We start from the raw sequence: 24001 nt of genomic DNA, 5'->3' as shown, positions 1-24001 counted from the left end.
GAGACACCATGACCAAAACATCATGTGCCCCTCCCAGAAATGCACTTTTGTATAAAGGAGTTCTAATGACTTACAACTGGGAAAAGCAATGTTATAAGAGAAAAGCAAAAACTATTTTCCATCAAGTAACTGCATCCCCTACTATGCCCTCTGAGCAGTGCCATTTTCTGGTGACCAATTTGTGCTACTCTCCGATATACCCACAATCCACAATAAATAACTGCATCACATTACAATTGCTGGTTAGTGTCGAAAGGTTGATTCACACTAGCATCCAGGCACCAATGAACAAAGAGTTCCACAGTGATAAACAACATGCTGTTGAACAGAGGATGGGAGAAGGAACCCCTGGAGTGCGGGAGACGCAGGGAGACGCTTTGTGTGTGGGTGGATGTACCAAGGGAGAAATTGGCTCTGCTGAGGCGCAAAATAGGATATTTTAAACATGCCACCAGCACTACAGGGCACTGAAGCAAAGCCTGACAAGCACTGAATTCGGACTATCTTTGTGTCTGTAGGGGCAATGCAGATCTGATAGTGCACAACTGAAATAGACATGGTGCAAATCCCTTGCGTCTGTGCATCGCTGGCAGGGGGAAAGTGCTACATAATCGCTCTGTACTCGCAGAAGAATCAGATGTGATACCCCATTAACAACGTGTAGATGAAAAGGCTGAGGAACTGAGATCAGGGCTGGTTAGGGCACATTACGTTTACCTGCTTGTGGGTGGGCGGGGGAAAGAATACACCTGCCCAGGAAGGAGACTTTGGAGATGCTGCTGTGAGAGCCAGGGATTCTGCACAGGCAGTGTGAGCAGATCTGCAGCAGCATACTGATTGTGCATGGTTAGCCTTTGTACAGGCAAGGGAAGCCCGTGTGTAGGCTGCTAGCCTTTCCATTGTGCGCTCCTCTCCCAGTATTTGAATATGTATGCGGAGAAAGCCACCCTCTGCTGCAGGGACATCCCATGTTGCTGCCATGTGCCGTTAGCCATCCAAGCGTATCTTCATCCAGAAACCCCACCTAACAGCACGGCATCCTCCTCTTCCAGACACTAAGCACCAGTAAGTACCCATCACCTCATTCTTCTCAGCACCCAGTGTCTGTTCACATTATTCCATGGGCACACTTGTGCCTGCCTAGTGCCTTTTGTATGTGTGTGCAAGGAAATCCCTTGTTGTTCTCCCATCCTTAGAACTTCCCTACTTCTCCCTTTCTCTCACAGGCAGAGGGGTGATTTATTTGTTTGAGGAGGCTAATATGGTCGATACTCTACACAGATTCATTTACAGACAACACCATTCCTGAATAAAGGCATTTCCAGCTTAATCTATAATAAACCATGGAACACATTGTAATATAAATGCTATATCAATATCATGTATTTTTAACCCCCCAAAAACAAATTATGATAAAAGCAGTTCTAATTTCATGTATAATACTATAAGGCATGATAAACAACTGTGCCAATTTCATGTGTAATGCACCCATATTCCAGCATACACTGCCTAATCCAACCATTATGTATAAATATATGTGCATGTGTATTCCATATGTATGTGTTTGTATATTTCTATGTATATATTGCCCCAGAACACAAAAAACAAACCATTAACAAATAACTATACCTGTAACTAGACTGGCAATTGGAAAAAGATATATTTAAAATCTCACTGGCTTCAGTGCTTACATGAGGCTCACGCTTGCAGAATCTTCTTCTCACAGACAGCTGGGACAAGTCAGAGCTGTGTTCCACCAATCCCTCCTCCTCCCATCTCCTCCTCCCTGCTGCTTGCACAGTACCAGCCTGGATTCCCCGTAAACTGTTCTGTTAGCCTGGGCAGTCTCCACAGACCTGATCGTTTTTGAGTGCAAGGAAGTAGCATTTTGCCAGTCAAAGTCCCCATTACTTTAAATGAAATTAGCCCTGCTGGTGTGCACAGGTTTAGCCTCCCCAAGCCTTCATTAAAATCTGCCTATGATCAGATGCCTCTTGCTTGTGGCTGCTGCTCATTTGCCTTTGATGTTTTCTATGTGTGTTGTTCACACACCGGTATGCCAGCTCCCTTCAGTCTGTATGGATGTCTACAACGTGATCTCCTACTCATATTTGTAATGCTGCAGTGGTCCATCTTATAGACAACAGTCTGCTCCAATCCAGAAGGGGACCAGCCTACTGCTCTGAGCTGATCTTATCATAGGACCACCTTTCCCCCCTTTTTTTGTCTGCGATCCAACCACTTCTGGTTAGAATTGTCTCATCTGATGTGACTCCTGTCTGGAAAAGCCCTGATTTGCCCAGCCCAAAGCGCAGGCTCCACCAAGATGTTTGTATAGGAGCTGCTAGTGGTGCTGCAGCAGCAGCAGGAACAGAGCACAGGTTGGGATTTCTGTCTGGTGTTGGTGCACATTTACAGGAGAGATGAAATTCCCTATAGAGACCCCGAGGAAGCAAGTGAATTGGGATCCACAAGGTGGGTTTTGTCCCTTTCACTAAGTCATATGGATTGACTGATGCTGTCTGCTAAACAATTTTATCTGCATGTTCTGCCACTCCTGCATGTAGCCCAATTACACACACACAGCATTATGTACCAAGGCACTGCATGCCCAGGGTGTCTATGAAGGTGTCACGGATCATTAACTAGAGTGTGTATCAGGGTGTTTTTCATAGTTGCTGGATTGTGCATGCCTATCTGCTGGTCTCAGATGCGCTTGTTTTTCTCATGCCTTCCCAGGGCAATGCCTTCTTTTGGCCAGCTGCTGCAGTGTGTGCCACAGGCAGCTGGTGCTAAACTTGCTTCCGTAATGCAGCCCACAGGGATGTATGACTGTTTACTCAGTCCCTTTAACCTATCAATAGCAAGTTCTAAAAGAACATTTCTGCAGCATTATAGTCATCCTATAAAAATGTGTAGGGCAGGGAAACTACTCAGGGTTGACTTGTCTATAAACTTCTCCCTTCTGTGCTCAAAAAAACAGCTACAGGGTGCTTAAGTGACATGTTGGCATGTCTTGGCATGAAAGGACGCATTGCAAATTATATACTCTTCTTTAATGATATACTGTAATTCATATTACTTTAATGATATACTGTAAAAAAGTTTATGCTAAAGTTTTTGCTATATATATAGATATATATATATATGTACACACACACACACACAGACATATATAATTAAACACCAGCCAATGGGAAGGGCAAGGTACGGTAAGAGGAGCAGAATAATCTTTTTGGTATGAAGGGAGATCCACAGTGTGGTGTGTATTAGATAAAATGCCCTTCCACTGACCTTTAAATAGACAATTACACCTATACCCTGCCTGTCTCTAGGGCATTATAAATATTTGTTGAGGCTAACCATTAACTCTGTTCAGTTCTATAGAAATACTGTTGCTCTGTGACAGTTAATTTGCTTAGTTGGATAATCAATTTGACCATACTGTCTACCTCTCAGCCTAAATCCCTATCCCCATTTTTCTTGCCATGATTGCTAAATATGCATTAAGTAAGCAGTGTGTCATGCAAAAATATACTAGGATGCTAGAAGTAACAAGGAGTTCCTGGAGTATATTAAAGCAGGGATTCATAGGCTAAGCGGCAGATTTATGAAAGTGTGAGAGATATGGATAACACTTAAAGAGATATCAGGGGAAAAAAACGCACACATAACAACACTTGAAATTAGAGTTCACCACAGAAAAAATCCCCCAATTTCTATACATTCCTATGGGATTTTTAGAAGTGTATTTATCAGTGGGTGAAAGTTCACAATTTGAAAATACACTTCTAAAAATCCCATAGGAATATATAGAAATTGGGGGATTCTGTGGTGAGCTCTAATTTCAAGTGTTGTTATGTGTGCGTTTTTTTCCCCTGATAACTCTTTAAGTGTTATCCATTAAATTCATAAGCTAGTATTTTGGAATTTTCAGTTAAAATATGCAGTTGAGCCCATTACAAAGAATGAACCAACACTTTTATCCTCAAATGTCATCTTGCTGTAGCTGCTTCCACATCAAATGGACTAATCCCAGGGAAGACTTTCAGCACTTTACAAGAGTACAAATCCCACGTTGCATGTTTTGGGTGTGTCAAGGCAATAGCAACTCTTACTGTTGCCTTTGTTCAACTTACCCATTTGTACTCTTGAAGGGGATGTCCAACCATAAGCTGTTTTTTTTTGCACAGTGAAATAAATTGTAGTTCTAAACATCTTACAATAAACATTCATAACACATTTCCATAGGTATATATATTTGTAAATATAAATGCATTTCAAAGCAGTATTTGCTTATTACTTTTTATTGTCAGAGTCCCTCCTGGTTCTGACTTGAGACAATATAGCAGAAGTCAGTTTTCTCCAGGTCTGTAAATTAGCTTCTGCTGATGATTGTTGCAAGTCAGAACCAGTAGTGCGGAAATATAAAGAACCAGACAAATCACTTTAAAGTTGCAGAATTTTTTAAAAAAAATTAATATATTGAAAAGTTACTTAGAATTAAATTTTCTTACTTCTTTAGATGTCCCTTAATCATTGTGCATGAAAAAGAGTTGTAGGTGCTTAAAATGATGATCTAAATGCTATAAAATAGCTTTGTGCCATCACGTGGTTGAAATGTTGTAAATCACAGTGTGGGAGTACACTGAGACAGGCCATAGGTGATAACTTTAAAGATTTCAAACCATGGATCTGTGTGACCTGTGTGTGGAAATGGTGGAATGGCATACAAAAAATTTGGGGGAAACTAACATTTTAAAAAATTTATGCATAAAACATAATATCAAATAGCTTGGAAACCTATTGTAAAAAAAATTACAGTTTTAAGTTCTGTAATTACAATTGGTATTTGCTGTTGCCAGTGAGTCATTTAAAAAGCATTTCTTCTAGTTTTTATCAGCATCATCTAAGTATGATGTTTGTAAGGAGTGGCCACCAGTAGAAAACAGCTTGTTACTCTTCTAGGACTTCTCACAATGATGCATTCTTAGCTTGGAGGCTTCCAGCTCTTGAGAGAATGGATATAGTACAAAGCGTTTTGTGCATTGTAAGCTCCTTAAACTGACAGAAGTAGAACGACACTGTGGGAGGATAATGGTTTATGAGGTTGGCCATTGTGTACAATGAGAAGTACAAAAATGGTGCCTTTACATTATGTACAACGCTCTTAAAAGTGCAAAGAGCACAATTTACCAAGATTTTTTTCCACAAAGCATTTTTCCCCAAGTATTAAAGCACTTTGCACCTGTCAAAATGGCACCAGCTATTCAAACTTGTATTATGGGAGGGGTGGAATCAGCTGGAGGGTATTTTAATGGCTATAATTCTGCACCAATATTTGAGGCTAACATTTGTATATGATCCTTAAGATGCTTTGTAGCCATATTTTATCAGAAAAAACTGCAGTAACAATTTGCCAGAAACTGCCTTAAATCTCGTACATTGTGTTTTTTTAGTCTTCTTGATAAATGGTGCTGTCTATGATTAAAGGTGGGCACTTGCAGCCCACAGGAATTGTGTTGTATTATGTGTTATTATATTCACCTATCAAGTTATAAGTTCATTTGCTCCTCCCATCAGATCATATATTTTTGTAAAGCACAAGTGTTGTGCCTCAATGACCTCTCATGATATAATTTATATTTTACTTTGTAGAGGTATGTAAACTGTACTGTAGCACACTAGTACAGGCAATAAAACAAATGTGACCATGTACATGGATCCAGCCCATAAGGATGGAGAGATTAAAAAAAAGAGTGCGCATCTTTTGTTAAGTGTTTGCAGAGGGTATGGAAAGCAAATTTTTCAGACTATAATGAGTTAGAGAAGAGGCTATCACTAGAATAAGATATGGAAATCACATTCTGAATTGTACATGTCAACTCTAACTTACACAGCAACAGACCAGTCACCTGCTCCATGTGATTGGCACCCAAATTGTTTATAGCTCCTACTACTGAAAAGCACTGAATCACACCTAAATACATCCTAAAATACCTCAGAAATAGGCAGAATGCAGAGTATGTTGGAGGTGCCACCGTTTTGTGCTGAGTTGGTGTCAGGTATGCACTACAGCAAAGCATATGCTGTGACACTGTACTGCAAATAAAGGACTTAGCTTACAACTCAACTTTGAAGTAGCTGACCTGTGGAACTGTACAGGGCCCCATAATGAAATGTGTATGAGACTGACCATCTTTTTTCTCTATACAATCTCTGACAGGGGCAGCAAAAAGCCACCCCTGGGAATTTTAAGAGTGAAATTACTACTTTTTTACCAGAATTTTTTTCTTTTCCTAATTCAGAAATATGGCATCCTTACCCTATCAGAGAGCACAAAAATGTAAGCATAGGCGTGGGGCAGCAGTAGAACAGCTGCCTCAGGCATCATGGACCCCATAAATGTCCATGCCCATAGGTTAAAGATTCCTGATTTAAGTAGTAGTGAATTAGGTAGGGTGTAGAAACAACCAGTAGTCATTCAGACCATTAGGATGTTCCCACAGTTAAATCAACCTATAGTCAGTTGGAGCATTCAAATTATAATTATTGTCAGAGCTAGCTACAGAAGAAATAGCAGTTAATTATTCATGACTATGTACCTCCAGATGTAACCCACATAATAAATCTTTTTTTTTCCATGGGGAAAAACCACAGAGACAGTGCAAACTGCACTTGTGGACATATAAAAGAGATCTATTTATTATTATTTTTTATACATGATGAATAACAACATTTACATGTAATTATCATATTGTGCTTTGTAGCTGAGACCTAGCACTTGCAAAAAGCTTTATAACACTTAGTATTCTGTAATCTTCAATGTTTTCCCAATCATCTTTGCTGTTGTACTTTATGTCCTGATGAAATATTCATACAAGAAATGGTCATGCTATTTTTGTAATCCACTTGAATTCATTACCTTTAGCTAAACTTTTATACAGACTTGCCTGCATTCCTCAATGGCAGAATCTTTGGCTATTGATAATATCAGCTTAGCAGTGATGTTCTTGAGGTCAGTTTTCAGTATAATTTTGCTCTAGGTATGTTCTTTGGTAAAAGAAAAAAGTCAAATTCATCTCACAATGTCTCACTCCCAAAAGTGAATAAACCACAAAAGCCAAAAGTCATTTTAAGTGGTTATTTGAATAATAACATTAATTAAATTCCAGAATTCAGTGAATGTCTGAGATATGGTGTTGCCTGGTATAGTAATTGTGGCTTTTAAGCAGGAATAACACCATCAAACAACTTGTCTGACTGTGACTGTAGATTAAAAATCTAAACCATTCACCCTTCATGCAAGCAATCATAAAATGCTTGGATGAACTCATACTTGGACCGGTAGCTAATCATTATTACATTAACACATTAGATATTTATAGATAATTACATATTTAATTTAAACTTGACCTGTTTCACAAATACTGCTCTTTTGACATCTTTAACATTATTATTGTCTTTTCCGATCTTTTCAGTACAAATATAATGTAAAAGATAGAACAGTCAGCTGCATGTTAAACAACAGGTGTAGATTCCTGTAACCTATCTGAGTAGTCTATTATTGTTCTAACATCAGAATGTCAGTGATATTACATTAGCAAACCTCAAACCACAAACAATAAAGGTAAATAAAGGAATTCACCTTTGAGTTAACTTACTCAACTTTTCAATTGGCCTTTGTTGTTTTGGTCATCAGCTTTGTAATTATTTGCCTTCTTGTTCTTTGCAGCTTGACAATGGGGGTCACTGACCCCAACAGCCAAAAACCTATTGCTCTGTGCTGTGAAAGTTCCCTTCATAAATTTTACATTACATTACATTGTTTTACATTTGAAAAAAACATTTTTCCTGGTTAATTAACAACATATTTCTTGCACCATGCCCAAATTTAATAGGTTTTGTTGTACCTTAAGGCATTACACTTTTAACAGTCATTACATCCGGGCTCCTTTATGCATAAAAGCTTCCACTGCATCTCTAATATGGCTTAGAGTGCAGTAGCAACACTTGAAATGATAGGGACAAATCTTTAATAGCTGAAATGGCTCTCTATATATTACTGGGAATTGGGTTTCTTCAGTGAGAAGAGCACCATTTTTTACATTTGTGATTCTGTTCCTCTTTGCTCAGTCTGAGCACTTCTGGCAAGGCATGAGTGGATCCTTGCAAATGACCATACATATTAGTACCAGACTCAAACAGAAGACAAGGCATTCTGGACAAACATTATCCATATGGTTACCAGAAGCCAAAACGGCCTTGATGGCACTTAAAAATAGTAATACTGCTAAAAATACAGATAGGGTGAAGAAGCTTGCAGACTTTATTGTAGTACAACTAAGAAGAAAATAGCAGGAGTATAATAATGTTTTAGGGGACTATTAAAAAAAACATATATAACATTAAACTAGGCTTTTTATCTCTAGTAGATATTCTGGCCATGTAACTGTAGTTACCAACCATAAAGAACTCGTTTTTCCTTTCATTACACATTTAAGTAAAGAATGTGTAAGATGTGGGATCATCATGCACATAAAACACTAAACAACTCTCAATTTGCTGCCCCCTTTCAAACTTGCAACTAAGACCAATAGAGCATATTTCTGTGGGTATGTTTTTTAGGGAGCAGTGGTCAGAAGCTCAGAATGAAGGAGCATTTATTCAATGACTCTGGCTTAGAGATGTGTCATAAATATAGACATCTGACCATTACCAATATGCCATATCATTTCTAGGGATGAAATAAAGTATATAAGCATTAAGCCATAACATCTTTGTAAGCAAACAACAAAAATGTATGTGTACAAGTTCTTTCCCATCTGAAGATCAAATCCATTAAATGTGCTGGCCTGCTACAACCAGCAGAGATGCGTCTTGTGTCCAATTTTTTTATAAAGCACTGCTAACTTTTTTTTTTCAAAGGTGTTTATTTATGCATTTATAACATAAAACAACATAAAACATTGACATTGGTTCTGCAGACGCGTTCTTTTCATGCCAGAGTACAAACGTTACATTAGGTTAAACAATCAATAATGTCCTACTCGAAGTAGTGCTCAAATTCCTATTTCAGGAGGGAAAGGTTTGGGATTACTAGTGGGGGTTCAAGTTCCCAAGGGTGACCATGTGACGTTAATTCATGGTTTCAGCCCATGTTCCCCATACCTTGTCATACTTTTGAGGGAATCCTCTTGCTATATAGGTGAGTTGTATCAGCGGCAGGAGGGTTTTAATTAAATTGAGCCAGCTGGCAATTGTTGGGGGAGAATGTGCCATCCATTGAGAGAGGATGGTTTTCCTGGCATAAAACAGTAGCGTTCTGTAGAGGATACGCGATGCTAATGTGGGAATAGTGTCATCCACAATGCCAAAGAGGCAAACCTTGGGATTGATTATTTTAGGTAGGGCTGTTGTGTTTTGGATGTGGTCTAGAACCTGGTTCCAAAAGTGATGTATTTGTGGGCATGACCACATTAAGTGAAAGTAGTTGGCCTCGGGGGCACCACATTTGGGGCACTGAGACGAGTCACGGATTCCCATTCGACATAGTCGTAACGGGGTCAGATGGAGTTTATGTATGATTTCGAACTGGATTAGCCTGTCTCTTGTGCATATCAGATAGTCATAGGCCCTGTCTGTCGCTTCCTCCCAATCTTCACTGTTCAGGTCCGGTATGTCTTGGTGCCAAGCTTTTTGGGCTGTAAGGAAGGGAGATTGGAGGGTGGAGAGGAGCAGGGAGTATAGTGTGGTGATCAGCTTTTTGGAAGAGGGGTTTTGGAGGGTAATTTCGAGCTTAGTGAGCACGAAGGGGACTATAGTTCTTTGGAATTGATGTCGGAATGCTTGTTGGAATTGTAAATATGAGAACCAGGGTAGCAGCTCTCCTGTATCTGCATGTTTGATCTGGTTCCTAGGTAACAGGGCCCCAGCATTGGTCACATCTCCCAGTGTGCGTATGCCCCAGTGGGGCCACATTCGGTATGGGGCAATTTGTTGGAAATTGGGCAAGTAGGAGTTTCCCCATAGTGGCAGGCCCGGGGATAGGATTGGAGGCTTCAGATTATATAAGTTTAGTATCTTTTGCCATGCTCTGTAGGGTGTCACAATAACTGGGTGAGTAGTTCGGATGTCTGATAATTTACGAAATGGGATATATTTTAGTGATTCAATTGAGCTAGCTAAGGTTGCCTGCAGTGAAACATTAGGGTTGGTAAGATCAGGAGAGAACCACCATTGTACATAGTAAGCCTGCGCGGCTAGGAAGTAAAATTGCCAGTGTGGAAGGCCTAGGCCGCCTTCTGCAATTGGTGCTCTAAGTTTGGCTCTGGAGAATCTGGGAGGTTTATTGGCCCACAGGAAGGCAGTCTGTGTCTTGTCTAGAAGGGCGAAAAATTTGGACGGAATGGAAATAGGTGAGTTATGGAAAATATAGAGAAATTTAGGGAGGAATATCATCTTTAGCAGGTTGATCCTGCCCCATATAGACAGGGGGAGGTTAGCCCATATCAGCAGTTTCTCTTTCATGGTTTTAAGAACAGGATCTAGATTGTTGGGAATAAAGTCGCTCAGTTCCTTCCGTATTTTGATACCCAGGTATTTAAATGTATCAACCCATTGCAGGGGGGTGGGAGGGAACATATTGGGATCCATGTTTGGGTCTATAGGGAATACGCTGGATATATCCCAATTAATTCTCAAGCCGGAGAAGTGCCCAAAGTGTTCCACTATGCGTAGAACTGTCTGTAGTGAGGCAACCGGGGAGTCTAGATACAGTAAGACATCATCAGCGTATAGGGATATACGTTCCTCCACAGCCCCCAATATGAGACCTGTTATGGCTGGAGAGTGTCGGATCAGAATGGCAAGGGGCTCTATTGCTAGGGCGAATAGGAGAGGTGACAGTGGGCAACCTTGTGTACCTCTGGATAGAGAGAATTCTTGGGATAAGTGTCTATTTACATTGACTCTTGCTGTTGGTGCCTCATACAACATTCCCACTCATTTAATGAACTGTGCGCTGAGGCCGAACTTCTGGAGAAGTTCCAGGAGATAAGGCCATTCGACTGAGTCGAAGGCTTTAGCTGCGTCCAGTGAGACTATTACTCGTGAACCTTTGTTAGTGTGGTTGGCATGGATATTAGTAAATAATCTGCGTATGTTTATATTAGTAGATCTATTTGGCATAAAGCCTGTTTGGTCAGGTTCAATTAGCTTTTCGATTACTAATTTCAGTCTGTTAGAGAGGATTTTTGCAAAGATTTTTGCATCCACATTGAGGAGGGAGATGGGTCTATAAGAGCCACACTCGAGTGGGTCCTTGCCCTCTTTAGGGATGACCACAATGAGGGCAGTGTTAAAGGAGCGAGGAAGTTTGTTCTTCTCCGTCGCATCAAGCAGGGTTTTGTGTAGCCAGGGAGAGATGAGTTCTGTAGAAGCCTTATACCAGTCAGCGGGAATTCCGTCTGGGCCTGGTGTTTTGTTAGGTTGGAGTGAAGTTATTGCCTCTTGTACCTCCCCTAGTGTGATGGGGCTGTTGAGTTGGGCTCTAAGTAGAGGGGATAGTCGGGGGATAGGAATGGTGTCCAGATAGTTTGATAATTGCAGTGGGGTATAGTTGGTTTTAGTGGTGTAAAGCTGTTGGTAGTATTGTGCGAAGATGTTGGTTATATGGGCTGTTCCTGTAACTATGTCCCCGTTCATGGAGGTAATCGTAGTGATGGTGTTGGAGGGAGCTTGGGCCTTTGAGAGATAGGCAAGGATCTTGCCGTTTTTTTCCCCTTGATCAAATGTTCTTTGTGTTGCATAGAGCAACTTTTTCTGTGTAAGTTTAATCCTGGTTTCTTCTAGTGCGGTTTGTGCCGCCCTAAAAGTGCGTAGGATATCTGGGCCTGTGTGAGTAATGTATTCTTTCTCCGCTTCCATTAGTTTATTTTGTCTCTCTTCTAACTCCTCTTTTGCCTTTTTCCTAACCCCTGTAATTGCTGAGGTAAGAGCACCCCTAAGAGTGGCTTTCCCAGCCTCCCACACTATATCAGTAGGGGCAGTCCCAGGGTTTAGCTCCCAAAACTCTTTTAGGGCACTATCGTTGGCTTCCTTCACATTCTCGTGCGTTAGCCACAAGGGGCTAAGTCGCCATAGTGCTTTTGTTGGGTCCTGTAGGAGATTTAATTCTACCATAATTGGTGAGTGGTCAGAGATTGCCCTAGGTAAGTATTCCACCGAGGTCACCCTGGGGAGGAGATCAGAGGAGGCAAAAGCTATATCAATACGGGATAGGGTGTTATATGTGGCTGAGAAGCAGGAGTATACCTTTTGGTTTGAGTGTTTCCAACGCCAGAGGTCAGTAAGGCTCATAGCTTGTGCCCATATTGGAAATTTGGGTGTAGGTTGGGGACCTGGAATCAGTTTGTCTAAGGCAGGGTCTAGAATGGCATTGTAGTCTCCCATAAGGAGCATGGGGGCTGGCGGGAAGGCCATCAATTTACTCATCATGTTATCTAGCAAGTCTTGGTTGTATGGCGGAGGTATGTATATACTAGCCAAAGTAAGGGATTGGTTGAATAGGACACATGAAATCAGTATGAATCGCCCATAGTGATCGATTAGCACTGCTAACTTTTAGTGGTCAATGCAGGCAGTGCTACACTGAGAATAAAGGTATTAAGTACAGGCCTCATTTGTGCATGACAGTGTTATGCGCTATTTACCTTTAGCCATGTCTAATAAGGTGCAAGGTACACAGTGGAGATCACCTCGGTGCTTTGGCATTGGTAATGAAGCCATTACTTGTTGTCTGCCTGTGTAACAGCATGCAAGAGTTTTGTGCTCTGCTTGTGAAATTCTTCCTCAGAGAATTTACTGTACAGTTAGTGCCATGGAACTATTTGCTATGTACTGGAAATGAAGCTTTATAACAATTCTTCCTAGGGACAAACAAATAGTAAAGTGTGCTATGCAGTAGAAAATGTGTTTTGCAAAGTCAGGTGCTACTGAGGCATTCTGCCAGAATAGGCAGAGTAGAACTCCAATAACTGAAATTTTGGCAGTCTAATATAGTAGAGCTTGTATTCACAAGAGTGGCACATAGAAATAAAGGAAGTCTTGAGCTCCCATCTAATAAAGAAAAATAAATGGTATCCAACCTATGGCTATAAAACTATTTTTAAACCATATCTTTTAATCATTTGAAGAATGCTGGGAGTTGCAGCTTCAGTATATGGTTTCAGATTGGACACATCTGATGTGTATAATGCAAATATCAAACAATTGTTGCACAATATTATATGTGCTTTGTATTTTAATCTAAACTTTTAATCTAAATTTGCCACACAAATGGTCCCTGTGGTGCTTGTGGCTGAGCGGCTCTCCCCCTACCCAGAAATGGTCTGGTGTGCAATATATCAAATTGTCACCCAGAATGGATCATGAGCCTGACAAAGCAAGATAAAAAACACCCTGGCATCCACCTCACTAGCGTGTCTAGGAATTATATTTTTTTATTTTTCAGGACATAAAGCTTAAAAGAACAAAATGTACACCAGTATTATAGAAAATTGCTTGTTTTTTTACAGTTTGGTTTTCCTCAGTGATGGAGGGAAAATTTATATTCTGCTTTTGTGATATAACACTAAGGGGCTGATTTACTAAGACACGAATTCGAATAGGAAAAATTCCTATTGGAAAACGAACATTTTGTGACTTTTTCGTATTTTTTGCGATTTTTTCGGCGCCTTTACGACTTTTCGGAAGTTGTCGCGACTTTTTCGTTACCAATACGATTTTTGCGAAAAAACGCGAGTTTTTCGTAGCCATTACGATTCGCTCGTATCTTGTTGCGACTTTTTCGTATTGAGCGCTCGTAAGCGGCGGGCGAAACTTTCAGACTTAGCATGATTTTGGAAGCCTCCCATAGGACTCAATGGCACCCTGCAGCTCCAACCTGGCCCAAGAAAAGTCACCATACTGAAACTTGAAAGAATCCGAACGCTACGAAAAAATCGCAACATTTTGCGCAACTTTCGGAATGGCTACGAAAAAGGCGCGACTTTTCACGCAAGTTTTAACGCTACGAAAAAATCGGCAGATTTTGCGCAACATTCGGAATGGCAACGAAAAAGTCATGATCATTTTCTGAAAAAATCGCCAAATACCGATCATTACGAAAAAAACGCAATCGGACGCATTCGGCCGGTTCGTGAGTAAGTAAATGGGCCCCTAAGAATTTAGGGTGCCATTATAGTTGGAGTTTTAAGTACTTGCATGTATATAGTGCAATTATGTAAATGCATTGGTATGAAGACTTCTTTAAGAAATATGCCATATTGAAAATACAAAAATAAAATTAATGACTGATTATCAAGTGAAGGATAACCAATATTAACTAATGGTAGTTTGCAAAAAGGAAAGCATTATATCATTTTCATGGTGCAGTTTTTTACAAAGTAATGTAAATAATTCCTACAGTTGTAGCTATTTGCATCCTTTAAGTGCTGCATAATTGCAGAAATTACATGCGGTTCGAGATGTCTACGTATATGTAGATTTGATAGAATATGCCTATATGCCATTTCAGACTGCTAACAGATTATCAGCCACATTTTTGCTAATTATCCATTTTCAAAAAAATTGCTGACAATGCAGTGTTCTTTGCAGTCAAGGTTACTAGTACATTGCCTGGAAAGTGGTCTCTATTAGAATGGCATATGAATGGTTTCTTGTGCTACTGAGTGAATGCATGCTAGCTGGCAAGTTAACCTTTGTCTGTAAGGAAGAAATGGTTGTTTTGTAGTGGAATACTTGATTCGCAATATGGCCTGTGTACATGCTTTCTTCCAATTACATTTACATATCTAACCAGGTTTCGCACATATTTAAACTTTACATTTTTATTTACGGCTGCCACTTCACTTATTTGATACTAGAATTAAATCCAATGAAGGCAGTGAAAATGCAGCTAGCAGTTAGAAGATATACGTGCATATACTCACACAAAAAGAATAGTTAACGAAACAAGCAAAAAGGTTACTGTAATTGAGATTTGGACAGATGCACACATATAATGGCAATGCAGTTAGCTGTGTCTTGAACATCTGTATTATAGGTGCTATAAGCTGGAGACACAAACTGGCTGCATACAGAGCAGAGTATGCACAATTACATAAATATTTGTGGGAATTTTAAAAACACAGCCTGATTGGATTTTGTATTACATATATTTCCTTATTAAAGCTGAGGCCATGCTATAAATGAATACTGGAAACACCGTAAACTGCCTGTTAGCGAGAATTCACATGTGTATCTGTTCCTAGGAGATAAGAAGCAACGCAGAGCTCAATGCTCTCTATCCATTGGGATAATGTTGTTGGCAACATTAAAGGAAATGCTGACACCTCTAGCACACGAATGAAGTCAGATGACAAACAAAGCAGATGGGATAATAATTTTGGAAGTTTGTTAATGAGACAAAAGAAAAAGGCGATGAAATATACACATGCAGTGGCATTGTCATTTGCCCTATGCTGCTTTCTGCCATAGTATGCCTTTAGAACAGCATTTCACAGGAACACACAGCAGGCCTTAGCACTAAAGAAGGAAATGTCAAGATTGTATTTACTTTTATTGGATCCATAGAATGACATTGACTTCACACCCCCAATATCGCATTTCTATAGGATATCACTAGTTTTTTGGGGGGAATTCACAAAATTGTCCATTAAGCAAAATTTCATATATGCTTATGGTTGCCACCTCTCCTGCCGCCTACACAGGGTATAGGAGTAGTTATATCTGTGTTATGGCTACGACATGTTTTGAGAATTTGTTATAGCAAAATATTTTCAACCTAACTTTCACCACAACAAATCTTGTAGCCACATTATTTGGCTTGTGTTGCTATAGAGAAGAATTATGAAGTTATAAAGAAGGATATTTATACATTTAAATATAAATACATACAGGTACATTTTATTAATATAAATGTACACTCAGATCCTAAGTGCATATGAATATACCTTGGTTATAAATCTTAAAATAGGGCTAACCCCCACTAAGACTGGTATGGTTACCATATACAGTATTATTGGTTCTTCACTTATCACCTTGGCTCCAAATGCTTTTCATAGTCTACACCCAGACCTAATAATTTTAACTACTGAAATTGCAATTATGTCCAAGTAAGTCTTTAAATAATAAAGGAAAAGTCATAACAAATAAAATGTGATTTTAGGCACTTAAAGCAAGCTGTGTTGTTATAACTACTTACATGTTTCCATCCAGGTCTGAGGAGATTTTGTAGCAAGATTCAAAGTTCAATAAATATTACCCAACAGCAATGACTTTATTAATGGAACAATAAATTTATGTCTGTTAAGATTAGTTCTGCAACTAGCAAATGGATATACAAAATTATTAAAAGTCAAACAAAACATAAACACGCTGCTGTAAGTAAAAAACATTTTATGACGGGGAAACAATACAAATACTTGCAGTTATAAAGGGTGCAAATAATTTGAAGGCTAAATCAACACTTGTGGTACAAAGAACGGATATAGAACATATAAGTCAAACTTGTATGCTCACCCTTATATTGGGCCAAATTCAATTCAGAGAGAAAAAGGTTTATCGTGTAAAAAAACGAATGGACAAGATTCAATCTAAGATGCAATTCAGTCCAGAAAAATGTATCTCATAGTTTATCAAGATAAAAGTCAATGGGAAAAAAATTAAACTGAATTAGGAGAAAACTTTTTTCTCCTCGAATTGAATCTCATCCATAGGTTTTCACATAATAAACCATGAGATAACTTTTTCTCACTGAATTGAATCTGGTCCATTTTGTAATTAATCCTTTTGTCCTGTATCAGGGTGGAGGAAATACAAATAAAGCAATTATTAGCTAAAGGGCTATTCAAAAGACACCCAACCTTTTTAAGGTCCTTGACGCTCCACCTTGGAATTATTTTATATATTTCAGTCAGACTGTGGGCACTTTGATTTAATCACAAACATCAAAATCCAAACAGTGACTGTGGATAAGGCCCAGGAGAAGGCAATGCTTAATGTATGTATGATTGTTTGGTCAATGTTCTTGTAGCTAACATCGGTTTCAACATTTTGCTCCCTGTTGAGATCTTTAACATAGGAAAAAAAGAGTGTCTGATAACACTGCCAAACTCCTCTGGGAGCTTGAGGTTTGGCTCTGCCTCTGCCTGTGAGACATACTTTGGTCTCTGTGCAAGAACACCAAGGCACTCTGCAGTGCTTCCTACTCTGCTGTGAAACAAACAACCATTATTCCTAGCTGATTAGACTCTAAAGCCCAAGTAAATTAGATGCACCTTGTTTCATTCAAGGAGGCTTTTTGAAGTTTACTTACCTTGCTAGTTTATTCTGGGAGGTGCAAATATACCAATCTAATCTTCAAAAAGGTAAGAAATAGTCATTATTTTAAAATGATCTTTGTGCAGTATTTGCTTATGTTGTATATTATAGAAGATTATGTTCTAAATGGGTATGTTATAAATGGGCACTGATTACTGCATGTCAAGCTTTTGTGCTGCTAATAAAAGATCTAGTTAGCAGTGTATTCTGTTACAAATTCTGTAAATTTCATATGTCATAATGCATGGATTCTTACATTTTTATCTGTTTTTCAATTACTATATTTGCAGTAATGTTTAAGATTTTTGTCTTCTAACGTAAAATAGGGCAATTAATCAAATGCCGTTTCTGTCCTTTTCCATTGCTTGGAGGGACTGTTAATCAGTGGTAATAATTAAAATTGATTAAATCTTTTGGTGAGTAGATTGCAGGGCATCAAGCAGGTAGCGGTGCTTACATGCAATTGACTTTCAAGCTGTTTAGTGTAACAATATACATTATATTAAAGAGGATAAAACAATAAAGTAAACTGATGGCTGCAAGGCTAAAATGTTATGTACACAAGAACATATGGCTGTAGGAGTTTGCTGTTTTTTTGTGACTTTTCTGTAGAGCTTGGGGATGTGTGTTAAGGTCACAGAAGCCTTTCCAGTGGCCTTGCTACCTCATAATATCTATTGATTAAGGTATGTAAGAAATATGTTGTTTCCCACTCTGATACATGACAACTAGACAAGACATAATATGGCTTGTAATGGTGAAAAAAATAATTTAAAGCACATTGACACAAAAGACATTGATTAATAGCTAGAAAATATGGCAGCACTATTGAGATAAGAAGAAATCCATACTGTTTGTTGTAGCCAGAGATCAGTCCATAAGTTCAGTTGCAGTTGTAACCTCTGTTATTTCCTATTTTATTTGCAGTGGCGGTACCCTCGGCTGTTCCTTCCCCGGCTCCACCGCCTGAACTTCCTCCATCTGAACCAAAGCCAAACGGGCATCATCAACCTACCCCATCTGCCAGCCCTAGAATGTCTATATGCTCCCGGGCTACTGTGGTAAGCACTATAGACAACACATCCAGCGGCCTGCGTTCGGTCATGAAGTGGAAAACAGTTTTGGCAATTTTTGTTTTGGTGGTGTTATACTTGGTGACTGGTGGTCTTGTCTTTGGAGCTCTTGAGCAGCCTTTTGAGAACAGCCAGAAATACATCATAGCACAAGAAAAGGCGGATTTTCTGCTTAATCATCCCTGTGTCACTCAGCAAGAGTTGGATGCACTTATCAAGGTGAGGAAATTTGTATAATCAATTACCTAAAAAGCAGTCTATCCTGACATGAAAACTTTTTTTACATAAAAGCCTGTAATCTCATTGATAATAGAGTTCATTTTTGTCTGCAATTGCAGTTGTGGTCCCCACACTTTCCCTGCAGTCAGTTGACCGTAAAACCACTTTCATTAAAGGTACTTGCGTCAAAATGTGCTCCTTGCACTTCAGTATTCTTCTGTTCAGAATCAAGCTTGCAATGAAATACGTGCAGTGTTACAATAATTTTGGTATATTGGGTGCAATTGTGGTAGTTGCGGTGCCAATTGCTCTGTAAATATTGGTAAAATGGAATACAAATTTTATTATGCATTATGTATTTATTATATCAACATTCCCTTATAAAAACATACACCTACTGAGTTTAGTGTTTGCTTATTGATTGGATGACAGTTGTCTATTAATAATGGTATGGGATCTATTATCTAGAAACCCATTATGCAGAGAAACGAGAAATGGGATTGCCATCTTTGTCCCCAGTAGAGGCCCAAAAATAATGCCCTCCATGATTAATGACTGTATGATATGATGTGACAGTTGGACATGAAGCCGACTGTTCAGTGCAGCCTGACTAAACCCACCATATAGAGGGCTTAATTGGGCAAAAATGTGTTTGTTTTGTAGAAAAGTAGATCTTGCTCTGTATAGCCACCTGTAAAAAGGTGCAAAAAATGCAACTGAAAGGAAGCTGCTGCTTCTCCCACTTATGCATTTTGTAAAGATCTATCTACTCAGAAAAAGAAAAAGAACTTTGGCAGATATGATTTTAGTTTGAACAGACCATTTGATCACAGGACTGTCTGCTGAAACTAATGCACCTGCCTACAAAATGCAGGTGCATTGCATATGTTTTACTACTAGAGATTTACTTTAATGCTGGTAGGCAAAGCAAACAAGGTCAGTGCAAATATGGCAATGAGAAATATTTTTTTTCTAATTGTGTGTTATTTTGCTAGAATTTCTTAAAAAAAGGATATATCAGATGAGTAGATTAACTGCAGTGGCAGCCCATCTCCCAGCAACATTTTAGTCTTAATCTTTGTGTTTAATCACAGTTGCCTAGTATAAAAAAAATGAATTTTTATTTAAAAAATATATTTTTAGAAGACCAAAAAGTGTTTTCATGCTGCATCTGCCTTCTCTCAGTATAAGGCAGATGGGGGCCAAGATTTTTCTGTGTACTGATCATTTTTGTGAATGGTGCTTGCACAGACACATAGGGCAAGACATACACATTGCTAAATCGCCCAAAGTTTCATCACAAAGGAAACTTTGGGAGATAAGTGATGCGGATGCCTTTCCACTGGAAAATCAATGTTATTATTATAAAGTAGGTATTTATATGATGATAGTGTTGAGGTGTCCATTCCTTAGAGCCCCAACAAGGCATATTATAAAATTAACTTAACAGAAGTGTAGGTGAAGCAGTTGGACTACCTTTCACATCTTTCACAAAAAAAAAAATGTTTTGTAACCCTCCCTATGTAACATTGCCATGACTTGCTCCCATGTCCACCAGCAAATGAATCTTACTACTTGTTTTCAGACAGGAGGGAGGCTGCCATGGAGATTTGGATTCTTTTCTGGGCATCCTTGTCCATTGACTTCCTCAGCTGACAATTACACTACTGCCCAGACCTACAAATATTGTATGCTTCTGGCTGTCTTTCCAGTCTTGTGCCCCTGCTGCTGTTGGTTGACCAAGGGTACACAACTTATATTTTTGTACTAATCTTAAACTGAGCTTACCAGAGTCTTGCAGTGTTAGATAAAACTACTTGCCCTACATCTTTAACCAGTCTAATAGCCTAAAGCTGCATGGCCTTGTAGACATATGGGGTAATATAGGGGTAATATAGGGGTAATATAGGGGTAATATAGGGGTAATATAGGGGTAATATTAAGTCTGATGCAGAGTGATTCCAAAAAGTAATGCTGAATTCAGTGGGGCAGTTTTCATTAATATGAAGAAGAATTACTCCAACTTAATTTTTTGTCTTCAGCCTACCAACATGACATTATAATTGGGCCACATAAGACTTATTGGTGTGTATGTAGGCTTTCGGTGTCTTAAAAAAATGGCTTATCCTGTAAAAATCTTCAGTATGTCATAATAAGGCCCACTCCACTCACCCACTTACCCAGCAAAGAGGAAAATAATCAACACTGAGTCATCTGTGTAAACATTTCACAAAAACCTGCTATTATGCTTAAAAAGATACTGCAAAAAGAATGAATATGACTAGTTTCCTAGTGTTTCTTATGTAAACATATCTCACAAACCAGCTCCTGAGTTAAAGAAAAACTACCCAAAATAAGAAATTGTTAAAAACTTTTTTTTTTATAATAAAACTTCATTATAATATGCGCTATTGGATTATTTCAAACAGGAATTTTAAAGTATAACAAAACCCTTAGTTATAACTGGTCCCCCTCCAAATTCCCCCCTCCCCCTTCCAAACCACACATCCTTTAAGCACAGGGTTGATGTGTAACATCTTGACCCATTTAAGTTTTTTTTTCTTGGATATTTTCCGAGCAAGTGCAGTTGAAGCCAGGTTCACATCAGCTTCAACTGTGCATGCTTCTGCTGGAATATTGCACAGAATAAAGTAGAGGAATTGGTTGCATTTAGGGGGTCCCAAGTGGTGCTGTCAGTAGGGACTTGAGCAGCCCAGCAATTACTAAGGGTTTATGACTTGTGAGAGCTGCTGTGTTAAAACACAGAGCAAGGGATTATATACATGCTAGGTTAGATTAACCAATCAGTGGACAGAGATGTGCCCATTGGTAATATATAAGTCAACAGGGCAGCAGTATATTATAATAGAAATTAAAGTTTTTCCCTAATATACTGTTCTGCAGATATTATTAGCTGTAAAAGGGTAAAATCTGCTATTACAGTGCTTAACTCTGTGTGAGAGCAGGAGATATACTGCAATGCAGTAAGAGGCAGCCCCATGCTGCACAAGTGAGCACAGAAGGTGAGAGTTATATTCCCAGAATATGCACTGACTTGGCGTTAGTGGGGAATGCACACACAGCAGGGATTACAGGTTACAGCCAGGAACATTTCTTATTAAATTGTTATCTCCTCTGGGACTTGTACAAGGAATAGTGAAGGTAGGAATACTGGTGAAGAGATATTACAGAACAACACAGGACTGTTTCAAGGGATACACTGCATTCAGACCCACCAAATGTGTTTTCTGTAATATTTTAAAGCTTATATATTATGAATAGTTTGTTGTGATTGTTTTTTTTTCTCCATCCACACATTTTACAAGACAAAGAAAGGCTAATTTATTGGGGGTGGTACCACACAAATCAATGCATACTACAACTTGAATGCAGGTACAGATAACATCAAACACTTACAGGCATATATTATGATTTCCTAAGTGCCTAAAACATTATGAAATATTTTTCAGTAACCTTGTACATCATTTTTTTTGTGAATCAGTGTAATGTCATGGAGAAGCATTGTAAAAGAAATGCATGTTATACATTTGTAGACTGTGATAAATAGGAAACAAAATCTTTGGTTTTCACAATTTCCATCTTTCAAAAATGACACCCGAAGAGGTTCTGTTTTCTTAATGCACAACCTTTGGTCTTTGCATATAGTGTACATATGTAAAGATTTTTTTAGAGAAAATTTTGGTGCCCTTATACTACATTATATATTCTATATAAAGTGGCTTCCCAGTTGGACAAGCCACATCCTCTCTGTGGTCTGTTTTTTGGGTTACAGTCGCCAGCAAGAAACACATTCTGCTGTAGTGTCTCAGAACAACATTGGGGGAACCAGAATTTTTCATTTGCAACATTTGCCTTGAATATGGTTCATATTTGTGTGTTGCTCAGTCTTATCTGCAGAAATGCAGCATATACATGTTAACATTTGATTTTCCTAAGAATTTGAATTTTTAAAATATCCATTTTTTTTTCTCCATTTGTAATAATAAAACAGAACCTTGATGGGAAATAAGCTGCATTAATCCACATTGGTGGCAAAATAACCCAATTGGGTTTATTTAAAGTTTAAATTCTATTAGGCAGAACTAAAGTATAGATATCCAAATTACAGAAAATCCCAAGTCCCAAGCATTCCAGATAACATCCCATTGCTCAATAAGGCAACGGCAACCAATAAGATTTGTTGCCTGCAGTTAAATCTTCGCTACTGTGGGTGACAAATCTCCCAAAAATGACTTGCCATAGCAAAACATCAGTATCACCATAAGTAAAACATATTATTCACACTTGGGGGTGCCAAAATGTTAGGAACCCACAAATGACTTTAATCGCTTACCTTTTACCCCGGGTTGGTGCCCCTGTTAAGAGAAAACCGCACCAGCCCAGGGTACCTGCAGCGATGCGCATCCTTCTTCCATGTTTCTTCTGCCAGCAAAATCCCTGGGCCGGCGCATGTGCATTAGAGTGAAAAGCCGACTTTTTTGTTAAAGTTCGGCTTTTCCCTCTACTGCGCATGTGCAAGTGTGCAAACAAGGAAGAGGAAACGCTCGCTGCAGGTACCCCAGGTTGGTGTGGTTTTCTCTTAACAGGGGCACCAGCCCGCAGTACAAGGTAAGCGATTAAAGTCACTTGTGGGTTCCTAACATTTTGGCACCGCCAAGTGACTTAGCCTTTCCTTTTCATTTAATCCTTGAAAAATGTAAGTGGAGGTAATTTCTCATGATTAAGCTGTATCGCTGCAGTTAATATGTTTTACTTGTATTGATTTTAATGTTATTCTATGTTAAGTCATTTTCGAGAGGTTTGTAGACTGCTGGAGTGCATTTAACTATGGGACAACAAATCTTACTGTGTGCCATTGCCCTAAAGTAGTGGGGACATGAGAAAAAACAGGTAGGAAGGGGTAGATGAAAGAATAAAAGACAAAATGGACATGATGAAAAGGAAAATGAAGGAAACAAAATGGAACTAGGAGGACACATAAGATAACAATGCAGTGAAAAGAAGCTTCTGGGGGAAAATACAGTTTAGAGGACAAAAGAAGGGAAAATAAAAGAAAAGGAGATCAGAAGTAGAAGAAAATAGTTACTGGGGAGATTAAAGTGAGTAAGAATAGGAAAAGAAAACCTTGGATGAAGAAAAAAGGGTTCAGTAAGCAGATGTGAGAACATAACCATGCCAGAAGGAGAAAACTAAAAGGAAAGTAGGAGAAAGAAAGACATGACCATTATAAAAAATAATAAAGCATGGCATAAAGAAACATTAGAGGCAGAAGAGTAGAAACAGCAATGAAGTAGGTTGACTTT

At 38.9% G+C, this 24001-nt stretch overlaps 1 protein-coding gene across 2 annotated transcripts in view; it reads left to right on the top strand.

Moving 5' to 3' along the window:
- The first annotated feature begins 252 nt into the window (after positions 1-252).
- kcnk10 (potassium channel, two pore domain subfamily K, member 10) overlaps positions 253-24001 on the top strand; it is a 53332-nt gene continuing 29583 nt past the window's right edge. Inside the window, exons 1-2 of one of the 2 annotated variants that reach the window (XM_012969586.3) lie at positions 253-1065; positions 18313-18677. In XM_012969586.3, coding sequence (XP_012825040.1) covers position 1065; positions 18313-18677 — 366 coding nt within the window. In that variant the 5' untranslated portion in view covers positions 253-1064. Of the gene's footprint in view, positions 1066-1510; positions 2476-18312; positions 18678-24001 lie in introns of those variants that run through there. The other variant, XM_002933194.5, reaches the window with a different exon arrangement.

The sequence above is a fragment of the Xenopus tropicalis genome, chromosome 8, assembly GCF_000004195.4.
Source record: "Xenopus tropicalis strain Nigerian chromosome 8, UCB_Xtro_10.0, whole genome shotgun sequence".
In the NCBI taxonomy this organism is placed as follows: Eukaryota; Metazoa; Chordata; class Amphibia; order Anura; family Pipidae; genus Xenopus; species Xenopus tropicalis.
Note: the sequence above shows the minus strand (reverse complement) of the source record. Positions and strands in the feature narration are given on the sequence as shown.